The following is a 22,817-nucleotide window of genomic DNA, read 5'->3' as shown; positions in this document are numbered from 1 at the left end:
TTCTATTTGTCCGGTCAGCATTTGTAGCTCATGTGTATTAGTCTCTGTATTCAAGGGTTTTAATATTCTTAATATTTTAGCCATTTTCATTGTTGTTATCAATTCTATTTTCTAAGCCATCCTTCTGATTCTAATCTCTCCTATTCTTTTCACGATTGTTCCTAGTGCTAACTTATTATTATTATTATTATTATTATTATTATTATTATTATTAACCAGATTCAGAATAAACGCGCATTAAGAGTTTTTGCACGAGTTCCATGTCCATCTTTGTAACTAGACGAATATTTTGTCTTTTGTTCTTTCTGTTTCGCCAATCAACGACCACTTGACCACGGGTCAACTGACCATGGCATTCCACTTCAGCCGAAACGTCTTGCCATTCTACCATGCATTGTTGACAGAGCACAGCAGCCATGGCCAATTCGTCGCAGATAGTGTAGCGGACCTTTGATTTTTTCCAGCGATCAAGCAGCTTCAATTCAAGGTTCTTCATCAGTTTGGAATTAGTGGTGGGCATTGCACGAAGGTTGTAATAAACTTCCTGAAATAATCAAGAAATTAGATTTAACGACATATTAATGCATATATAAAACAAATAAAATGTCTATCTTGCCCTATTTAGGTACTGAGAATTCTTGCATGAACCTCATTAAAATTTCATTGATTGCTTCACCCCTGGAAAATATTAACCTGGAATTAGACAGAGAGAGAGGGGTGAGAGAGAAGAACACAGTTTAAGACTGTAAATTATACTTTATAAGAACTTATTGTTCAACAGGATGCTTAAATAAGAAATATTAAGATTTCCTTACTTCATGGAGTTTCAAAGATATGTGCTCTTCTCATCAGAGGAAAGTTATTATCAAATGAATATTATGGCGAAGCTATGAATTTGCTGGTATTGGCATGTATTGAAATTGCATTATATGAAAACTAGTCGTATATGCAAAAAAAGGTTTTAGTGCAAAAAGTTCATGAAATGGGGAAAAGAAATGAAACGTTTTTAAAAACTGAATAAAAAATAAAAGATTAAAAATCCAGATGAAAGGATATGGAGTGGTTAGTTATTTCCAAGGCAAAATGATCATAATAATTTGATAAAAATGAAAATGATTACTCTATAGAGGAGGAAAAACTAAAGATACCCAAAAATTAAAAGTGAAAAATAAAATGATGCAGCAGACTGGTCCATTTTACCAAAATGTACTTTGTAGAAACTCAAAATGATTCCCAGTAGTTTGTGTGATTCCCCATGTGCTGCCTGACAACGTCAGGACATTCTCCTAATGAGACAATGGATGACGGATAATGTCCTATGGGCTCTCCTCTTGAATCAGGGCATCATTGAGCTCCTGAACAGTTTGAGGGGCAACCTGGTGGTAGGGGATGAGCCTAAACATAATCCAGAGATGTTCTATTGTGTTTAAGTCAGGTGAACGTTGGATCCAGTAAATGGTATCAATTTCTTCATCCTCCAGGAACTGCCTATATACACTAGATACATGAGGTCGAGCATTATTGTTGACCAGATTGGACTCAGGTCCCACTGCACCAATGTATGTTCTAACAATTGATCCAAGAAGTCCATCCCTATAACTAATAGCGGTCAGTGTGGCATTATCTAACCTGTAGAAGTCTGTGCCTCCATTCAAGGATATGCCTCCTCAGATTATCACTGACTCATCACCAAACCGGTCATGCTAAATGATGTTGCAGACAACATAACGTCCTCTACAGCATCTCCAAACCATTTCATGTCTGTCGCATGCACTCACATTGAACCTGCTCTCATCAATAAAGAGCACAGGGCGTCAGTTGCATAGTTGCCAATTCTGCTGGTCTATGGTAAATGCCAATAAAGCTCTGCGATGCTGGACAGCACCATACAGTATGCAGGGCTCTCAGCCAACTCTCATGGGGCTTGTTTCTGGTTGTTTATTCAGAAACATTAACAGCAGTGTCCTGCTGGAGGTCATTTTGTAGGACTCTAGCAGAGCTCATCCTATTTCTCCTTGCACAAAGATGTAGATACCAATCCTGCTGCAGGTTTCTACAGCCCTGTCAAGCTCTCCTAGAGTAACAACTGTCTCCTAGAATCTCTTCCATGCTCTTGAGACTGTGATAGGAGACACAGCAAACCTGGTTGCAATGGCACATGTTGATGTGCCATCCTAGAGGAGTTGCATTACTTGTACAACCTCTGTAGTATCCAGATACCACACCATGCTATCAACAGAGATGTTGATCCAAGCCAAATGAAATACTACAGCAATAGAAAGTCACTCAGTAAAAAATCAGTTAAAAAAGATGAGAAGCGAAAATAAATATCAGTGGCCTCAACCATTTCTGTTTTGGAGAGTTCCTCATCGTTGTCCTCCTGAAGCACCTGCTGTTGATTTCATTTATGATTAAAGTCTAATGCAAGTAACTCGTTTATCTCTCAAACTGTCATGGCCGATTTCTTTCACCTTCAGTGAAAGCAAAAAAACTCAGTATTCTTATTTTAGGCTTTGCCTAACACCACTACACCCAAATCTAGTTGAGTAATGATGTCAGAACATTTACAGCACTTCAGTACGAACACTGGGCAATATGCAAGTACTGTATTTAAAAAAAAAACAAAAAACTTTATTTTGGAAATCACAATTATTGTGCATTCTCCATTCCTATTTTTCTTTTAGCTCCCACTACTTCCCACTCCCACTTAGAGATTAATCTGCTTGTTTTCAGGTTTTTAAAACAATCCTGAAAGTAATAAGCAGGCTACAATTAGAATGGGTTGAGGGGGCTTTACTAACTTGCCTCTCATCTCATTTGATTTGGTTCTTTTTTTTTGTCTGTTTGTAATTTGTCCCACTCCATCTTGCATGTCATTTTTAATATAAAATTAATTTTAAATCATTTAACACATCTTAAGTAGGATTAGGCACATAAAGGGAATGCAGTATGCAGTTGATTAATTAGTTTGAAGTAACCTTAGAAATATTGTAAGATAGAATGTGATATGATTATTGACCCCCTCAATCCCCCCAAAAACTTATATAATATAATGTTTATGTATATTTTATGACTGGGCAACTCTGGGCGGCCTGCTGTATATATATATATATATATATATATATATATATATATATATATATATATATATATATATATATATATAACTACTTCATTTATTCACATAAATTTAATATACGAAAGTATAGATTTATGCGTAAACTTTAAGTATTTACTTCAAAAGTGCTCAATACGTAGGTAGAGCTAGTTAGTAATTTAAGCCTGATGAATCCTATAGTTGGATGAAACGCCGAATATTCAGTGTAGCTTAATCGCCATATATATTTTATATATATAGTAATTTATAAAATATATATGGCGATTAAGCTACACTGAATATTCTGCGTTTCATTCAACTATAGGATTCGTCAGGCATAAGCCTGACGAATCCTATAGTTGGATGAAACGCAGAATATTCAGTGTAGCTTAATCGCCATATATATTTTATAAATTACTATATATATATATATATATATATATATATATATATATATATATATATATATATATATATATAGAGAGAGAGAGAGAGAGAGAGAGAGAGAAAGACAATGAAGCCAAAAGTGACTTTGTAGTTGGGTTCGACTCTCTTGACCTGTAGAAATTGTCACCTCTTGCCCTGATGGTTGCAAAAGCATGAAACATTAGTGTTTGTAGGCACAAAAATAATTATTTATAATTATTAGCCCCTTTAAGAAGTATTCAAGTTGTGCACTGTCTGGGAAATAAAAAGGAAGCCGGCTCGGCCTTGTTCAATGTTTACAATTTCCGATTGTTGTGATATGCTCGTATTTAGCATTTATAGTTGTTAAATTTCCCTTAATTCTCGTGGTGCTTGATGGTGACCTAGAGATAACGTCCTAGAAAATAGAGTCATAAGTGTCTCCTGAATTGCAACTTTCTACACTGATGATTTCAAAAGCATGAAATATTAGTGTCTGTAGTTATAAAAATAATAATTTATAAATATATAAGGTTGTCTGTAGTTATAAAATAATTATTTATAATTATATAAGGTTGTCTGTAGTTATAAAAATCAATATTTATAATTATATAAGGCTGTCTGTAGTTATAAAAATAATTATTTATAATTATATAAGGTTGCCTACAGTTAAAAAATGATATTTATAAATATGTAAGGTTGCCTGTAGTTATAAAAATAATTATTTATAAATATATAAGGTTGTCTGTAGTTATAAAAATAATTATTTATAAATATATAAGGCTGTCTGTAGTTATAAAAATCATTATTTATAAATATATAAGGTTGCCTGTAGTTATAAAATAATTATTTATAATTATATAAGGTTGCCTATAGTTAAAAAATGATATTTATAAATATATAAGGTTGTCTGTAGTTATAAAAATAATTATTTATAAATATATAAAGTTGTCTGTAGTTATAAAAATCATTATTTATAAATATATAAGGTTGTCTGTAGTTATAAAAATAATTATTTATAAATATATAAGGTTGTCTGTAGTTATAAAAATAATTATTTATAAATATATAAGGTTGTCTGTAGTTATAAAAATCATTATTTATAAATATATAAGGTTGCCTGTAGTTATAAAAATAATTATTTATAATTATATAAGGTTGCCTATAGTTAAAAAATGATATTTATAAATATATAAGGTTGTCTGTAGTTATAAAAATAATTATTTATAAATATATAAGGTTGTCTGTAGTTATAAAAATCATTATTTATAAATATATAAGGTTGTCTGTAGTTATAAAAATAATTATTTATAAATATATAAGGTTGTCTGTAGTTATAAAAATAATTATTTATAAATATATAAAGTTGTCTGTAGTTATAAAAATAATTATTTATAAATATATAAGGTTGTCTGTAGTTATAAAAATAATTATTAATGAATACAAAAGGTTAATAACTTTCACGACTATATATATATATATATATATATATATATACAGTACAGTATATATATATATACAGTACAGTGTATATATATATATACAGTACAGTATATATATATATATATATATATATATATACAGTACAGTATATATATATATATATATATATATATATATATATATATATATATATATATATATATATATATATATATATATATATATTTCATGATTTTCTTCGGGGTATAAAACTTTATTAAGGCAATCATGAAGGGAAGACGTATTCCTTCGGAATTCATTTTATATTAAAAAAAAAAAAACTTTATTAAGGCAATCAATATGGAGAAAGAGTCGATGCTGAAGTTCGTTGCACAATCCCGGTATTTAATAAAGTGTTCCGTTATAGCGGATCTATATGTGTTGTTTACAGCGTCGGTAGGTAAGAATAATATAAAATGAATTCCGAAGGAATACGTCTTCTCTTCATGATTGCCTTAATATATATATATATATATATATATATATATATATATATATATATATATATATATATATATATATATATATATATATATATTAGCAAAATTACCCGTCGTTGACTGGGTTCAAAAACACCCTACAGAAAATGGGCTCTGATTTATGACAGTAGGATAGGTTATGAAAAGGAAGGGTTGTAAAGAGATAGCTTCGAATTTGGGGGTATCAAAACCGAAGCAAAATATGATGAAAGTAAAAATAAAATAGATAAACCCCATAATTTATTATACCATACCTGTTCACACTGAAACACTTATCACAATATTCTGTGGATCTATATTAAAAAAACCTTGTAAAACTTTGTGACATATTTCCATTGTATGGAGGTCAGGCGCGAACGAACATCCCATAATTTTACTATACCATATTTCTTCAAACTGAAACATAATTATCAAAGTATACTTACGCAGATAGATATGAAAAGTCTTTATTAAAGTGTGTGCCTATTTCCATTATACGGAGGCTAGGCGCAAACGCAGACCCCACAATTTTATTATACCATCCCTATTTAAGTTAAAACATACTTATCAAAGTATTCTTATGTACATCTATATCAAAAACACTTGTAAACGTTTTTTATTATTTTTAAATTTTTTATTTCCATACTTTGTGGACCAGGCACGTATGCAGACCCCACAATTTTAATGAATCATCATTATGCCAGATCAAACATACCAAGTTCTGTGTCTCGATACATCTTCTATCATTATATGTGATCAGTTTTCTATAATAGTCAATCATATAGGAGCCTATTCGTGACCAGACACACACACAGACGTTCAGCTTCGTATTATAGATATATATTTTATATATATATATATATATATATATATATATATATATATATATATATATATATATATATATCAATTAATTACTTTCAATCACTACATTAGTTTGCTTCTAAGAATTTACTCTAGTTCTAAGATTATTATAGGGATCATCAGTTGTTTACCATGAAAAGATTTATTGTGGTTTTAACATATTAATTTTAATATATTAATAAAATAGCGCTGGGACGATTAATTAAAATCTGGAAAAATTAAGGTCTAATTTCCAATTCTAAAACAATTATTTCAATTTTTTAAATTTATTTTCTTTTGCTGGTACTAATGATGAAATTATAAATATTTATCATTTTTAAATCTGTTTTCAGGAGTGGGACTTTATTGAATAAGTTCTGGCTTTGTGCAATACTTACACTGGGCAACGCTGGTACACGGGTCCTGCTAGTTATAAATATTTATCTTTCATAAATTTAAACTATAATGTATGGATAATAATAGCATCTAAGTACAATGTAAATTTATTTTACTTGTATAAAAAATGAAATTTTGCATCAATTCACTAGTTAATCTTTAAAAGAAAAGAGTTTATTTTAAAAAAAAGAAAACAAGTGTAGCATGCATGGTCCCCGTGAGTGCATAGGGAACGAGGCATAAAAAGAATGACTAAATTCAGCATTTGCCTCCCCCCACCCCACCCCATCATTTAGTCCCAAAATCCCCAGGGGACGTCAAATCCTGGTGAAAATGAATAAACGGTGCAGTTTTAGGTCTTACCACATGTAAATTTGTGTTTTGCACCATGCAAAAAAAAAAAATGACTAAGTCAATCATTCCCCCCCTCCATTTATCTCGAAAAGTCCCCAAGGCCTTAACATATTTAAATTTGATTTCAGCACCATGCAAAACTGCTAAATAGATATACACAGAAAATTTTGGACAAATATGGTAAAATAGTCCCAAAAATGGAGTGTTTTTATTAGCCCTAAAAGAGTCCCTGGGGCACACCCAAACGTTATCGCAAAGTATAGACAAACGAAATTATATAGAAATCAGTTAGTTACAACTTTTCAGAAAGTTTTATACAAATCCAAGGCATCAATTTTTTTTGATAAGCACAAAAGTGTCAATTTTAGCCATTTTAACCCGAAAGGTACCCCTAGGAGAGCAACCAGAGTTTTCCTGGAAAATCAATTCAGTTACATCTTTACTAATATCATGTTTAATGTTTGTGCAAAATTTCAAAAAATTTCAAGGCATAGTTATTGAGAAAAGTGCAGACGGACGAACGGACAAACTGACAAGAGTGAATTTACAAGTCCACCCTCCTTTTGTCGGGGGATCAAAAAAATTCTTTAAATATTATATTTGTCAAAGAAATACTGACAAATCGTATAGATAATTAAATTAATAATGAAATATTAAAAATATTCTTTTTTAATTCATTTATTTTATGCTGTTAGATTTTTATCTAATTGTTTTTATTTGTTTGGTGGATATTTTCTGGTGAGTTTTTGTCCAAAGTCATCAACCAAAAAAAAAAATGTGAACAAAACATTGAACATTTTAAAAGGTTTGGTTTGGTTTGGTTTGGTGTTCAATTAGGTATAAATTGATTTAAAGATGTTCACGACTCTGGCATTTGTTCTTCTTTGATTTTGAGTTTCTATGTCTGTATTGGTTGTAAAACAAAATTTCTAATGATATAAACGGAAATAGAAGATAACAAAATCCAAGATTAAAAATAAAAATGATTCTTGGTTATGAATATTAGTGAAACCCTTTAGCAGTTGATTTGTTATATTTTCTTTCTACTAACACGTACACTCCACACTAATCTGTATTCATCAGGAAAAAAAAACACAAAATAAAAGAGAAAAGAGAGACACTGTCAACTGGTGCCGTGACTCAACAGTCTCTGCTTTTGAATGGAGAAACGAGAGAAATAATCAAAATGAGAACCACGTACATAACATAATTTATGTAGTTATGTTTTTTGCTTCGCTTCATTCGTTGCTTTCTAATATATCATTAATTAGAAATATACCCGTCCCAGGACGGGTAACTTTATTTCCACAAACAGAAGTGTTTTGCACCACATTTATGTCCCCTCAAGAAAATTAAAATCAAAATGTAATGATACTAAACCTTATGTCTAGAATCATTATTCCAAGTAGGATCATCATTATAGCGTTTCATTTCATCTTGAGATCCATCATTAGGCAGTGGCTGAGACATTCCATGTCACAGCATGCCTCGCTTAGAGGACAGTCTGTGAAGATACGTGCAAGTCAGCACCACAGGGACACAGAGTGTCCTGTACATAGCCCCACTTGTGCAGGTTGCACCATGTGTTGACAACTTTCACTCATACCCGGTTGAGTGTTAGCCACTCTTTCCAGGGGAGTTCAGAGCCTGCTGAGAGGTCTTCTTTCAGTGTTGGAAGAGTCTCGTTGTTTTTGTCTTTTACTAATACATTCCACCAACGCAGGCGGAAAAACGCTGGTGTTGTTCGTCCAATGCCTGTAACGGTGGCAAAGCTATGTTGGATGGTAATCATTGCTGTACCCCTTGATGTCCAAATATGGGATGTTGAAAGCAGAGCATGACAAGCAGAATCACGACAATCGCCATCTCCTATTTGGGAATAAAGAGGCGTCGCAACGACTACCATTTCAATCATGATGAAAATCCATTATAAGATCTTGATTCTAGAAAAAAATTAAATTCAGATCTTCAAGAATTAAAATTCAAGGAATCTTGTTTAATTAATAAAACAACGGTTATTTATTCTGATCTAATCATAACAAAAGCCTCTTTTTTTTTCTTTTTTTTTTCTGTTTTTTTTTTTTTGGCAATACAATTCCGGGAGTGCCAATGTCGCTTGGTTCATATTCACAAGAAAAGTGTGTTCCAATGTTGGATTAATATCGAAATTTGAAAAAAGATATATTAAAAAAAAACTGACTTTTTTGTCTTACCCATGGCATGGCTGAGTCGATACATAATTCCCATGTAAAGATGTAAATCTGACAGACGAATTCAGACAAAACAACCTGTGCCGCTTCAACATCAAAGTGGAAATTAAATTCTGCAGAAGCAGTAATATTTCCTTTACCTGGAATTAACGAAACAGACAAATTGAAATATTAGAAGAAATCGATTGTAACAGAGTGCGCATGGGCGCATGCGAGGAAATATTAACAGTAGCAACTGTTATGTTGTTTGTCTACCGGAAAACACCGGAAACTATTAAAATGATCGATTATTATGATGAAATTATGATAGTCGATTATTATGATGAATTTATGATAGTCGATTATTATGATGAAATTATGATAGTCGATTATTATGATGGAAGTATGATAGTCGATTATTATGATGAATTTATGATAGTCGATTATTATGATCGTTGTAATATTTGTAAAAAGAATATTCTATCCTAGCAAAATAAATATTTACAGAGAAAATTGTTTATGCTAAGATTTTTTAGTAAATTAAGAGATGTAGAAGGTAAACAATAATTTAAAATAGATTAATCTCTAGAGTCTAACCGTTCTTATGTAGAGGTCATTATAAAGTGATGTGGACTTAAGTTAGAGTTTTGAAAAAAGATACGATGATTTGATGAGTCAGGGATTGGAAGCGAGAGAGAGCAGATTAGGACTGAGAGAGAGAGCAGCTCGAGTCAGACGTTGACGGCTCCCAGAAGAGGGGATCAAAATGCGTTAGTCTAAAATGAGCGGCAACTTTCCAATAGGGGAAACATCGGAAATAAAAGTTGCAGAAAAGACAACCCGAGATTTGTTGATTCATTGCATCTGTTTCTAAGGATCCGGCAAATAAGATCTGGAATGGATCATGTTTCTCCGATTGGCTCCGATGTTACAACCCCAGATAACTGTTATTTGTCCCTTTTGTTACATACCCATTATAAAAATGTTGTTACATGTCCATATAAAAATGTATCTTTTGTTACATGTCCATTATAAAAATGTATCTATTGTTACATGTCCATTATAAAAATGTATCTTTTGGTACATGTCCATTATAAAAATGTATCTTTTGTTACATGTCCATTATAAAAATGTATCTTTTGCTGCATGTCCATTATAAAAATGTATCTGTTGTTACATGTCCATTATAAAAATGTATCTTTTGGTACATGTCCATTATAAAAATGTATCTGTTGTTACATGTCCATTATAAAAATGTATCTGTTGTTACATGTCCATTATAAAAATGTATCTGTTGTTACATGTCCATTATAAAAATGTATATTTTGGTACATGTCCATTATAAAAATGTATCTTTTGGTACATGTCCATTATAAAAATGTATCTTTTGTTACATGTCCATTATAAAAATGTATCTTTTGTTACATGCCCATTATAAAAATGTATCTGTTGTTACATGTCCATTATAAAAATGTATCTGTTGTTACATGTCCATTATAAAAATGTATCTTTTGGTACATGTCCATTATAAAAATATATCTTTTGGTACATGTCCATTATAAAAATGTATATGTTGTCATAATTTTTATACTACTAGACATTACACGAGTTAGACACACATACATAATATATACACATACATAATATATACACCCGTCCATGTCATACACAACCCCAGACAATACAACATATTCTTTCTGGTGCCGTATACACATGATCATATAGACCCCTCGCAATGTAACATAGCCATTAAAGAGCGTATGCAAATTAGCAAGAGTGCACGAGCTTGCATACAAAAACAAAAGACAGAAAAAAGGACAGCATGTGGTCGATGTGTAAATATGAGAACAAGAAAGTGCTGACTCGTGCCAGAATGAGGTGGTGAGGACAGAGACTTTTAAAAAGCACATGTGTGTGAGTGAGTGCGAAAAGACTTTGGAAATATAATGAAATGTGTTGTTTTGGAAGCACAAATAAATGCATTTCATTTGCACTTTTAAAAAAATGTAGAGTCGAATTTTTATTTCTTTCCTATTTTTGTTTACTTATTTATTTATTTTTTTGTTCCTGCGACGTTACATAATGCTTGAAAAATTAGCGAGTTATTTCATAGCTGTTATTCGAGCAAATGTTTCGAACCTGCTCTTGGCTTGCCCAGCCAGCAGTATATTCGCTGAAACTTTCTGATATTCAGAATTTAGGCTATTTAAATCATGTAACTGAAAAAAGAAAAAAATGTTCATGAACTTTTAAATTTAAATCTATCATTATACTAAAAGTCTTGATTTGTTTGTCACCGTCTCAAATTTTAACGCTATGACGTCATTTCTAGCTAACTTTTCAAATTTAATGACTAAGGCCAAAACGCTATATGTTTTGGTTTCGATTCTAGCTGATGGCACTTTAGTCATATATTTTTTTTAACTTTTGAAATCACTACTACATATTGGATACTTTGATAATAAGCAATGGAGTATTGACTTAAAAATAATGAATACGGCATCTGCATGAATTGAAATATATTCAAGCAGATTTTACAGCCGTATCACACTGGGTGGAAGGGCACTAATATATATTTGGTACAATATAATAATCAATAGGGAATTGGTTTTATAATAATAACTAGGATATCAGCATACATTAAAACGTCGTATTTAAGCATACCTTATGACTGGGCAATGCCGGGCGGGCTGCTAGTTTAATATTCATATTTTGTCAAATGTTGAATTAAAAAGTGTACTCTTATTCACGTCACACAAAACATATTGCCACTTGGACGGAAGGGGCTACTATGTGGGGCCAACTTACAAGGACACTATGTGGGGAGTTGAGTAGCAAGATGTCATTTCACATTACATTTAAACTTCTGCCTATTAGAACAGTTAGAGAAGCAGAAAACTGAGAAGGAATTCCAAAGTCTAGCAATTTGAGGGAAGAAACTATTAGAATAGAAAGCTTTACAACATCTATGGATCTTTACAGGGGTGGGATTTTGCTGCTTGTCAGTTAAGTCAAGGGTATTTATGTTGAGAAGGTACAAGTGCTCCGGTTTCGTCAGAACACATTCCATTTAAGTACAGGATGGAATAATAAAAGTGTCACTATAGAAAAGACAACACTTCATTTCTGTTTGATGAAAACCAGTTTTCTCTTTTTGTTGTAGACTACCTACTAGTTGACCAGTTGTGTACAAATCCCAAGATCGATAGGAGCCTTCTATCATGTCTAAAAGTGACATAATGTTTAATGAGCGAGATCGGAGATGCGCCACTATACAACTCATACTCTCTACTGATTCAAATTATGACAGCAGGACCATTGCCAGCACTCTCAAAATGTATCACTGGATTGCCACAAATAACAGGGATGTGCCCAGGGTGATGAAAAAATGATCTTTGGTGTGGTTTCAAGTGAGGGCCACATCATGCCTCCTCACATTTTAGAAGTCAGCTTGAAAATAAACACCAAAGTGTACCTGGATGTGCTGAAGAGTGTGGTGATCTCCTAGTGCAATCAGGTGGCCTCTGGCAGACCTTTGGTGTGGTAGCAGGACTTGGCATCGGCCCACGTCCAAAGAGACTCAGGCTTGGCTTCAGAATGAGTGCTACGACTTTGCACCCTTCTCTCACTGCCCCTTCCTCTCCCGACTTTAAACCGCTGGACTACTTCGTTTGGTCTTACATCGAGAACATCACCACATGACCTCCCACAACACCAAAGCCAGCCTGATCACCGCCATCCGCTGAGGTTTCGCCGAGCTCCTGCCGGTGCTTATAGAAATGGCTCCCAGTTCCGAACCCGTATCAATGTAGTGTTTGTGGCTAAAGGCGACTACATTGAATAGGTGTCAGCTCTACTACATAATCAAGTTACCTGAATTGATTTTTTCAATGAAAGTTTTAAAATAAAACTGTAGTGTTGTTTTCTTTAGGGCGACATTTTTATCGTTCCACTCTGTACTTGTAAAACAATCACAAGGATGCAATATTGCAGCAATAGGACAGGGATTGGACCTTAATTGACTGTGCCAAACCTATTAGATTTGAGACTCTTGAGGTGTGAGTAGTTTTCTAGCATGGTATAGGGATCCTACCGTCTTTGCTGCAGTCTTGGTAATGTCTTCAGTGTATTCGTTTGAATTAAAGTTTTCTGTGAATGTTAAGCTGAGATATTCAGCAACAAACTATCACATAGTGTTATTAGTCATGGCAATCGGTAGTTGAGGTTTCTTGTAATTGTTAAAGGAAACATTGTTTCATTCGAAGACTACCTCAGAACACTTACCTTTGTAGTTGCCTCCCATTATAAAACAATCTTTCAGTTTCTTACTAAAGTCAGGATCCAACCGATGGGCCATCGCCAAATTTGTAAGAGGACCAAGACCAACCAGAGTGATTTCACCTGTATACAATTAGAAAGATGTAACAATAGAAACAAAAATTAATGGCTTTAAAGCAAATCAAGGGTTTCATGTGTCGAGCAGCCATTTTCCAGAAAGAAACGAACCCATGTACATAATTGTGTTGTATATTTACTGTGGCCGGTCATTCAATGTGCTTTGCAGTTTATATATTTTCCGAATCGACTTTTGGCACTGTCTACGATATATACACCTGGCAGCAAATAAAACACAACACAGCTGGATTATAAAAATATTTTGTTTATTACCAATGACAACCTTTTCAAGTTAATATGATGGGTGTGACATCAGGGAAGGCACATGGCAGAGATGTTGTGCAGGTGTATTGGCAACTTGTCTTCACTCTATGACCAACTCTCTGTCTCCTGTTCGCTTTCTGTTGTTTAGATTTATATAAACATTCTTTCACTCTGGAATGTTTAATATTTCCCATTGTTTATTGTTCTACTTCTTTGACTGATATTTCTCTCACATATTTCTTGTCTAATTATGCATTTCAATAGACAATGGTGGAAACCTCGCATATTTCAAATGGAATTAATTTGTGTGTGTGCAACCCATTGAATGCCACTCTTCACAGAGTCACCTTCCAAATATTCAACAATTGTTATTTACAGGGGGAACTAATTCGTATGCATGGGTCACTAATTTGAACACGTAGAAATCTAGTGACTTTAAAAATAGATTAAAAACGGATGAGCAATGTGTTCTTGTTTGTTTGTTGTTTTTTTTTTTTGTTTTTTTACAACTGAAAGCAAGTGTTTATATTTAGTAATTTTGTCACTTTTGATGCTGTTTCAATTTTTTGCTACTAGAGAGCTTCCAAGGATAGCCACTCTTTATATTTATTTTGCTCTTGGCCACTTGTAAATGTTGTTTCGATATAGGAGTACAAAATCAATTTCTATATTTCAGCCTAACTTTTTATTTTTGATTTCTCTCTCACACATTTATTCAGAGAAAAACCTGATTATTTCTGGTTGATTTAGAAAACAGTGGATGATATGACATTTAATAAAGGGTTAGAAGGGCTTTACTAACCTGTCCTATTATCATTTTGTTTGGTTCTTTATTTTTCTTTTTTCTGAGACGTTTGTAGATTGGCTCACTCACCATCCTTACCGATGTACATTTATTTTTTGTAAATAAAATTTCATTGAAACCATTGGAGATCTTTTAAAGTGGATTAAAGCTATGAAGTGAATGGGGTATTTTGGTGATAGTCTAGTTTAGAGTAGGCGAATACTTTTTGTTGTCAAAAAAATAATGACGTTGGATTTTCCTATCGCTCTAAACCAAATAAGGCATCATGCCAAAGAAAATTATTCATGTAATTTTATTTGTCTAAATAAATTGGTCTTAGAGTAAGATCAAACTGTAGTATCTATTCTCGACATCGCAGCAACATTAGACGTTTTACTATCGACGGAAATATTACATATGTATTAGAAAATATAACAATGCAAAAGTACAACTGTGTATTAGAGAGTATTAATTTATAAGAAGCCGTTTAATTCATAAAAAAATTCAAATTCAGAAGACAAATGCGTTTGAGGGCGTTTTCTGATTACTATATATACGGTATTACAAAAGTGCATGCTGCGTCATAGAATTAAATAATCACAACCTGTTTTCATGTTCATCTAGTTAGGATGGATGAAAAAATTCGCATTTACTTATTTAGAAGATAATCCCCCCTCTCCTAGAGGTTAACATGATTGTTGGTTATATCGAGTTATTCTGTCTATCAGCGTAAAATTTGAGCAAAAAATCAAATAATCAATGCAGTTGTACTTAATAAGATCCACAACTCTCTCTCTCTCTCTCTCTCTCTCTCTCTCTCTCTCTCTCTCTCTCTCTCTCTCTCTCTCTCAAACAAATGTAAAGAAAAATAAATAAGCTAAATGTAAAGAAAAATAAATAAGCTAAAAATTAAATAAAACTTTTGAAAATATTTTTAAATAAACATATTTATAAAACAGAAATGAAGATGTATTTATTGAGAATATTTGGAGCACTAATATCGTGATTTTGGTATATACATATTTACATACATTTTACCTACCATACTCTTCATTTACTATTTAAAAAAAATAGTACACAGGGTGAATTCGTCGGCCAGGACAGTAAAGGGTTAATGTAAATGTTTCAAGGTACGGATATGTGATGGGATAATGTGTATGTGAAAAAAAAAGAAAAGAAAACGTGAAATTTTCACGGGTCCAGCTAGTTATTGTTATTATTATTATTATTATTATTATTATTATTATTATTATTATTAATATATATAAATGAAACAGTAACAAAAATATATAACTGCCCCCTTGAGCTTAGAGAAATTCTTCTTAGCAACATACAAATAATATACCATGAAACCAACGTCAAGAAGTTTCGAATACTTGAAGCTATATACATTAAAGTGCAAAAACCTGCCCTTAATCAAACCACATTTCAATCCATCGAAAACATGCTCAAATACCTGTCATAACCCCTCCAGCCGCTACCTGAACCAACCCTGACCACAGAACTGGCCACCCCTCTCTCACACAATAGGCTCTCATTCACCACTGCTCTAGTATAAAAAACTTTCCAGACCTTCTCACAATAATATTCACACAGCCTTCCTGATGATGTCTTCTTTGAAAGACAAAAAGCAATATCACGACCAACTTCGAACTGCACATGGAACTTACATTAATTATTTCGATCTACACACTGAAAAGATCATCAGAAAAATTGAAAAAATAAAAAGGTCAAACCAAACGGAAGCTCTCTGTTGTTTTTAACAATGTTTGTTTATATATATATATATATATATATATATATATATATATATATATATATATATATATATATATATGTATATGTATATATATATATATACATAATAGGTTATTAACACTTACCTGGGTATTCATTGACTAATCTGATCATGGCCAACACAGCATGCTCTGGTTGTACTAAATCCAAGTTAGGTTGTGGTAAGCCTTCATAATCGCCAAAACCATCTTTTCCAAAGTAATCGTCACCATGAGCTGGTTGGGTGACGAGGGCATGTTCACAGCCCCGAAATACTGGTACCTGGATGAAATATTAATAAGCATATGAAAATACAAACTAAAAAAAAAGAAAAAATACAAATACCAACTGACCACCAATACTAGAGATATATGGAAACAGTAGTGTGTTTAGAAAAACAAATTCTGTTTCGGTTTTAATTAGCAAAACCACACGGTGTTGCTCGTTTATTACAGGTAATATCAGTGTTGAATAAATCAAGCATCGAATTAGTGATATAAGGAAGTTAAGTGAAAAACAAAATAAACAATTCTCATATCTTTAATAACGAAGGCCACCAAATTTTTCAGAGGAAAAGCCAGTTGCAAAAGCTAAAGAGTTTATAAAGAAATAAGAGTTCAAAGAGTTCAAGAACATTTTGGTGAAAGAAAGGTATTTGTGTTCATTTCAGCTGGCACCATGTGCGTTTATGTGTATCTAAACAAGATAGGCACAGTGATCTGTATATGTATGATTACATATTAGAGGCCCTACGTAAGTAGCGATTGAGTTAGTGCAAATTTTTACAAAGGTTACATTGAATGCATGATAACCCAGATTCAATAAAAAACACAATCGTTCTCCGAGATGGGTGACGAAATAATTCTAATTATTCGATTTTGTTTTGTCTATGGCGTTTAACCTCTGCTTCCTGTCTCAACTTTCGTCACCCATCTCTGGGAACGATTCTGTTTTTATTGGCTTGATTTGAAACTGCTGCAGATAATGCTCACCTCGAACCATAGAGATTTCAACACCTCTATCCATTGTGTCATGGACCTGATTTTTCGGTCTTATAAATCGCTTTTATCTGTCGGTCCATAACAAATGGTATTATATATTATTAGTTTTTAATTAAAATCCTTTGAAATGAGTAATTCGTATATTTATTTATTTACAGACTGTTGTCCACATCTTCATAGTTGTTGACCAGACGATGAGTTGGCTGAAACGTGGTGAAATAACAACAACTATGAAGATGGGAATGAAAGTCCACAAATAGATTTTTTTTTTTTTTATTACATCTTCACCCCAAACAAGGCACATTGCCACTTTAGTGTAGGGGGCTACTATCAGGGGCAACAACTACTGGGGCACTATGTAGGGATTTGGGCAGCAAGATGTCTGTTCACGTTGCACTTGAACTTCTGCACGTCAGTACAGTTGGGGAAGCAAGGACCTGGAATGGAATTCCAAAGTCTAGCAGTTCTGGGGAAGAAACTACTGGAGTAGAAAGATCTTTTACATCTAGGGATCTCTACAGTGTGGGGGTGGGATTTTGCAGCCTGTCGGGTCTGTTGAAGGTGTTCACGTCGTGGGGACATAAGTGCTTGCAGTTCGTTAGAGCATTTACCATTAAAATACTTGTAGAACAGGCAGAGGGATGCAATGTTTCGTCGATGGGACAGAGGCTGAAGCTTAGATGCCAGTTCAGGGCCTATCAGATTGGCGACTCTCTTTTGAACCTTGTCAAAGAGCGAGAGACTAGTAGCCGATGCACCAGCCCAAATATGACAGCAATACTCCATACATGGGCGAATGGTTGCCTTATAGAGGTACAGGATACTTTCGGGTGTTAGTAGTTTTCTAGCATGGTAGAGAGAGCCCACTTTCCTCGCAGCGGCCCTGGCAATGCCCTCGATGTAATTGTTCCAACTCATGTTTCCTGTGAATGTTAGGCCTAGAAGCTTGAAAGACATACTCTCAGATAAAATAATAATATAATATTAAGTACTTATTCAGCATCTACTGAGTTCCAAGTGATTTATTGCACCAGAGTTTCTTGTTTCAGATGAATGATTAGGAGCCAAAAACAATGAGAAAGTAGTCAAATAGTATACGTAACGGAAAAATGAATCAAATATGTAGAACTTGCCAGACAACTGAAAGAAATATGGAATATGAAGAAAGTCAATATACTACTGATAATTGTAAGAGCAAAAGGTATAGTCAAGTGAAAACATAGACTAGGACACATTGGAATCAAGGGGAAGACTAAGACTATACAGCACAGGGTAATAATGGAAACAGCTGAAATCTTAAGAAAAACAGTCAAATGCGGAAACTAACATACATAAATTACAAATACTAACCAGCCACATGGAAACTGTAACAGTGTTGTATATTCACTGCGGCTGGTCGTGAAATGTGCTTTCAGTGAATATAAATAACCATTAAAAAATAAATAAAACATATAAAATGGATATAAAATAACTATAAGGGGCTGTAGGTGAAAAAATTAAATTAGTAGAACATAACCTTGAAATAGTATAGTTAAAACTTATAAAATATAATTAATCAAATAAAATGATTATAATATATAAAGGATATAATACAGTATACTTCTAAAGTAGATTAGTGTCCCTTGAACGAAAAAGAAAAAACAAATGTAACGAAAAATTAAAAAATCTATCATATTAATGAAAATAAATGGTTAATTAATTCAAACTAAATAGCAGTAATTAATAGAGGTCTGTTTACATGAAGAAATTTACCTAATGAAGTATCTATTCAGTGTAATAATTAGATTAGAACATATATTTAGATTAGATGAAATAAGTTAAATATTGTAAACAAATTCGATGAATTGAAAATTAGTTTCATATAAAAAATCTAAGTAGATTAGATTCTAAATCAAACCATTGTTAATATTATTTAAGCCAATGCATATTAACTATTTATAAATAAAAATGTGTTAAAATATTATTGATTTTATTTATTGCAGACTACTATCCTCATCTTTCTTAGTTGTTGTTTCACTATTCCTCTGGCCTCCATCAGGTGGTAACCATGACCGGATAGGAACTCCGAATATCCTAACTGCATTCTCAGCAATTACTGCCATCCATAGTTGTCGTCTCACCATGTTTTTGGTCAAGTAAGCCTCTAGCCGGCTTTTGGGTAGGATTGAAACCGCTATCTTGAGATAATTTACACCTGGAACCATAGAGATTCAACGTCTCTACCCACTGCGCCACGGGCTCCAAAGGCAATCAAGGTTTGGTTTTCTGGTCTTATAAATCCATGTTTATTTATTATCTGATCTTCCATGATCGGGTCTGTACCGAAGGGTATATATATTATTTTAATTGGAATTCATTATTGAGATGAGTATTATTTATTAATTTATTTATTGCGGACTATTATCCTCATCTTTATTACTTGTTGTTTCATGACGTTTTCGCCAACTATTCCTCTGGCCTCCATCAGGTGGTAATCGCAACGGGATAGGAATTCCGAATCTCCTGACTGCATTCTCAACAATTACTGCCATCCATAGTTATTGTCATCTCACCACGTTTTGGCCAAGTAAGCCTCTGGCTGGCATTTGGGTAGGATTGAAACCACTATCTTCAGACAATTCTCACCTGGAACTGTAGAGATTCAACGTCTCTATCCACTGCACCACGGGCCCTGAAGGGCGATCAAGGTTGAATTTTTTGGTCTTATAAATTCACATTTATTATCTGATATTCCATGGTCGGGTTCGTACCGATTGGTATATATATTATTTAATTGGAATTAATTATTGAGATGAGTATTATTTTTTTAATTTCATTTATTGTGGACTATTGGACTAGTGGATAGAGACGTTGAATTTCTACGGTTCCAGGTGAGAATTGTTTGAAGATAGTGATTTCAATCCTACCCAAATTCGGATTTATGTAATCATGCCTATATTCTTTTTATTTTCTTTTAAAGTTAATGAATTCTTATTTTTCTGATGAGTTAGGGCGTAAAATATTTTTAAAATGACAATAATTAGATGAATGTTTCTGCGCTTTGAAACAGGTGCTGTCAACAATTAAACATTTTAACATGCTGAAAGAAATAAATGGTGAAATGAACAACATCTTGGAATTTGGAATATAGACTTTTTGTCATTGATTTGTATATGCTTTGTAGTTATATTTAACATACATCGAGTTCATAAATAAAAGGATTGCCTTAAATAAAGGGTGACATATAAATAAATAAGCATATTTTCATATATATATATATATATATATATATATAATTATTTTTTATTTTCTATTTTTATTTTATATATCAGTGATATATATATATATATATATATATATATATATAGAGAGAGAGAGAGAGAGAGAGAGAGAGATAGATAGATAGATATAAATGTACATATATATATATACATATATTTCTGTTTTATTCTTTAAACTTTCCTATCTATCTAATATATCAATCTACCCACACTTTCATATCTTGTATGTATATTTACTTAAATTTTACTATATGAATTTACTTTCATTTTTTGTTTTTTTTCCTGAAATTGCAGATACCGGCCATCTCCTCCCCTTAAATAATTTTTATTCTTATTTTATTTTATTTTATATTATATTTTATATTTTATTTTTTATTATATTTTTTTTAATTTATTTATTCTTTATTTTCTATTTATTTATTATATATTTATTTATTTTTATTTTCCTTTTTTATGTTCCTTTTAGTGTCGTTTAACAACTCTTGCTGACATTTTTTTAAGTGATGGACTGTACATTTTAGTTGACCTATATTATTTTGCCCTATATATATTTTCGCGCCTTTAACATTTCTTGTCTGGGTCATTTTGACTTTTGTTTCCCTTTATTTTATATTTTATATTTAACTTTACCATTTTTTTTTTCTCCTTTCTCTTCCCAGATCTTTTTTATTTATAGTTATGTCTCGGAAGTAGAGTGAAAAGCACATCTTATTTTTCTTTTATTAATATTATTTTTTTCCTTGTACACATTTTTGTGAATTATTCCATGGATTTCTGCCTATGGATTATTATGGACCATCTTCTTCCAATTACGGGATTTCCTTGGATTTTACTTGTACAAATGGAAATTCTTTTAACTTTCTTGAAGTTTTACATTTGGATTTTACCGTCACTGGATTTTTATCTTCCACCAGACTATCCATTCATGCGTAATCACCTTTTTCTTTACCATATTCCCTCTGCTTAACTTATTTTGTTTTCAAGTAAGATCTTTGACTTACTTGTTGTTTCATCAAATACTTCTGCATGCAAAATCCGATCCAGCATTTTGCTAATTCCTACCCTCTGATGAGAAGGAGAGTATTTCTTCGAAACTCCGCGGATTAAGGACTATCCATTTATCTAGTGTTTCCTTTTCAGATTAAATATGTTTTTAACTCATTTCAAAGTGTTTTTTAACATATTTCATTAACTGTTTGCTCATATTATAAGCTCTATTTCCTATTTTGGTTTTATCGAGCTTTTATACCTGGCTGAGATAATTTTATAAATATTAATTCTTTAATATTTATAATTTACTTTAATTTTACCATTTTGGATCATTTTGGTAAATTCAATTGTAATTTTCATTTTATATATATATATATATATATATATATATATATATATATATATATATATATATATATATATATATATATATATATATATATATGGACTAAATAGTAACATAAACTAGACTCTCAGCCATTGGTTGTGTAACTAATCTACGAGAATAAAAATTCTGAAATTACAATAGCTTTGCTTTTTTCTATTTATCCCACTATTTTTTTCAATAGTCACTAGATTCAAGCAATTCCAGTCCAGGAGAGTTGCAGTTACGGATTGCTGAACACATAGTTCACTACAGAATATCTATGCAAGTACCCTTACATGGGATATGTCTCTCGAGACTTAGCTGAGGCCAAAATATCATAGTTCATACTTACATCTGTTCTATTAACTTCTGTTAACAGTTTCAACGTATTCGTTGTCGTGTTATCGATGGAGCTGTTCCCATGGTGAACGCATAAAGCCAATATTTTCACGCTAGGATCAGCCAAGGCCATCAGAATTGCTTGCGCATCATCAATTCCGGGATCGACGTTGATGATCAGCAACTTTTTACCGCTTTTCTCTTGATGTTCACGAGTGCACGACATCTTTCCACGAATCAGAAATTAACTGAAAAGCAAAACAGAATATCAATAAAATGTGAAAATAGAAGTGGCGATGGATAAGTGGTTAATAACACGGGCTGACAACCTGAGCATGCCAAGTTCGAATCCAGTTTGTTCCACAGAAACACTTTTACTTAAAACATTTTATGGACCATTTCCGAGTAGGATAGACT

The 22,817-nt window shown here is 32.4% G+C and overlaps 1 protein-coding gene across 4 annotated transcripts in view; it reads right to left on the bottom strand.

Annotated features, from left to right (window-relative positions):
• The window catches only part of LOC145286250 (nucleoside hydrolase-like), a 66,830-nt gene that overhangs the window by 2,574 nt on the left and 41,439 nt on the right, over nucleotides 1-22,817 (bottom strand). For all 4 annotated transcript variants that reach the window (XM_080135072.1, XM_080135070.1, XM_080135071.1 and 1 more), the window contains exons 2-6: nucleotides 22,414-22,648; nucleotides 16,551-16,725; nucleotides 13,509-13,625; nucleotides 9,249-9,385; nucleotides 1-544 (exon numbers count right to left, since the gene is read on the bottom strand). The exon at nucleotides 1-544 is cut by the window's left edge and continues 2,574 nt beyond it. In XM_080135072.1, the coding sequence (XP_079991198.1) occupies nucleotides 212-544; nucleotides 9,249-9,385; nucleotides 13,509-13,625; nucleotides 16,551-16,725; nucleotides 22,414-22,626 (975 nt within the window). In that variant the 5' untranslated portion in view covers nucleotides 22,627-22,648 and the 3' untranslated portion in view covers nucleotides 1-211. The remainder of the gene's footprint in view (nucleotides 545-9,248; nucleotides 9,386-13,508; nucleotides 13,626-16,550; nucleotides 16,726-22,413; nucleotides 22,649-22,817) is intronic.

Source organism: Euprymna scolopes, chromosome 10, assembly GCF_053919585.1.
Source record: "Euprymna scolopes isolate OS-2025 chromosome 10, ASM5391958v1, whole genome shotgun sequence".
In the NCBI taxonomy this organism is placed as follows: Eukaryota; Metazoa; Mollusca; class Cephalopoda; order Sepiida; family Sepiolidae; genus Euprymna; species Euprymna scolopes.
Note: the sequence above shows the minus strand (reverse complement) of the source record. Positions and strands in the feature narration are given on the sequence as shown.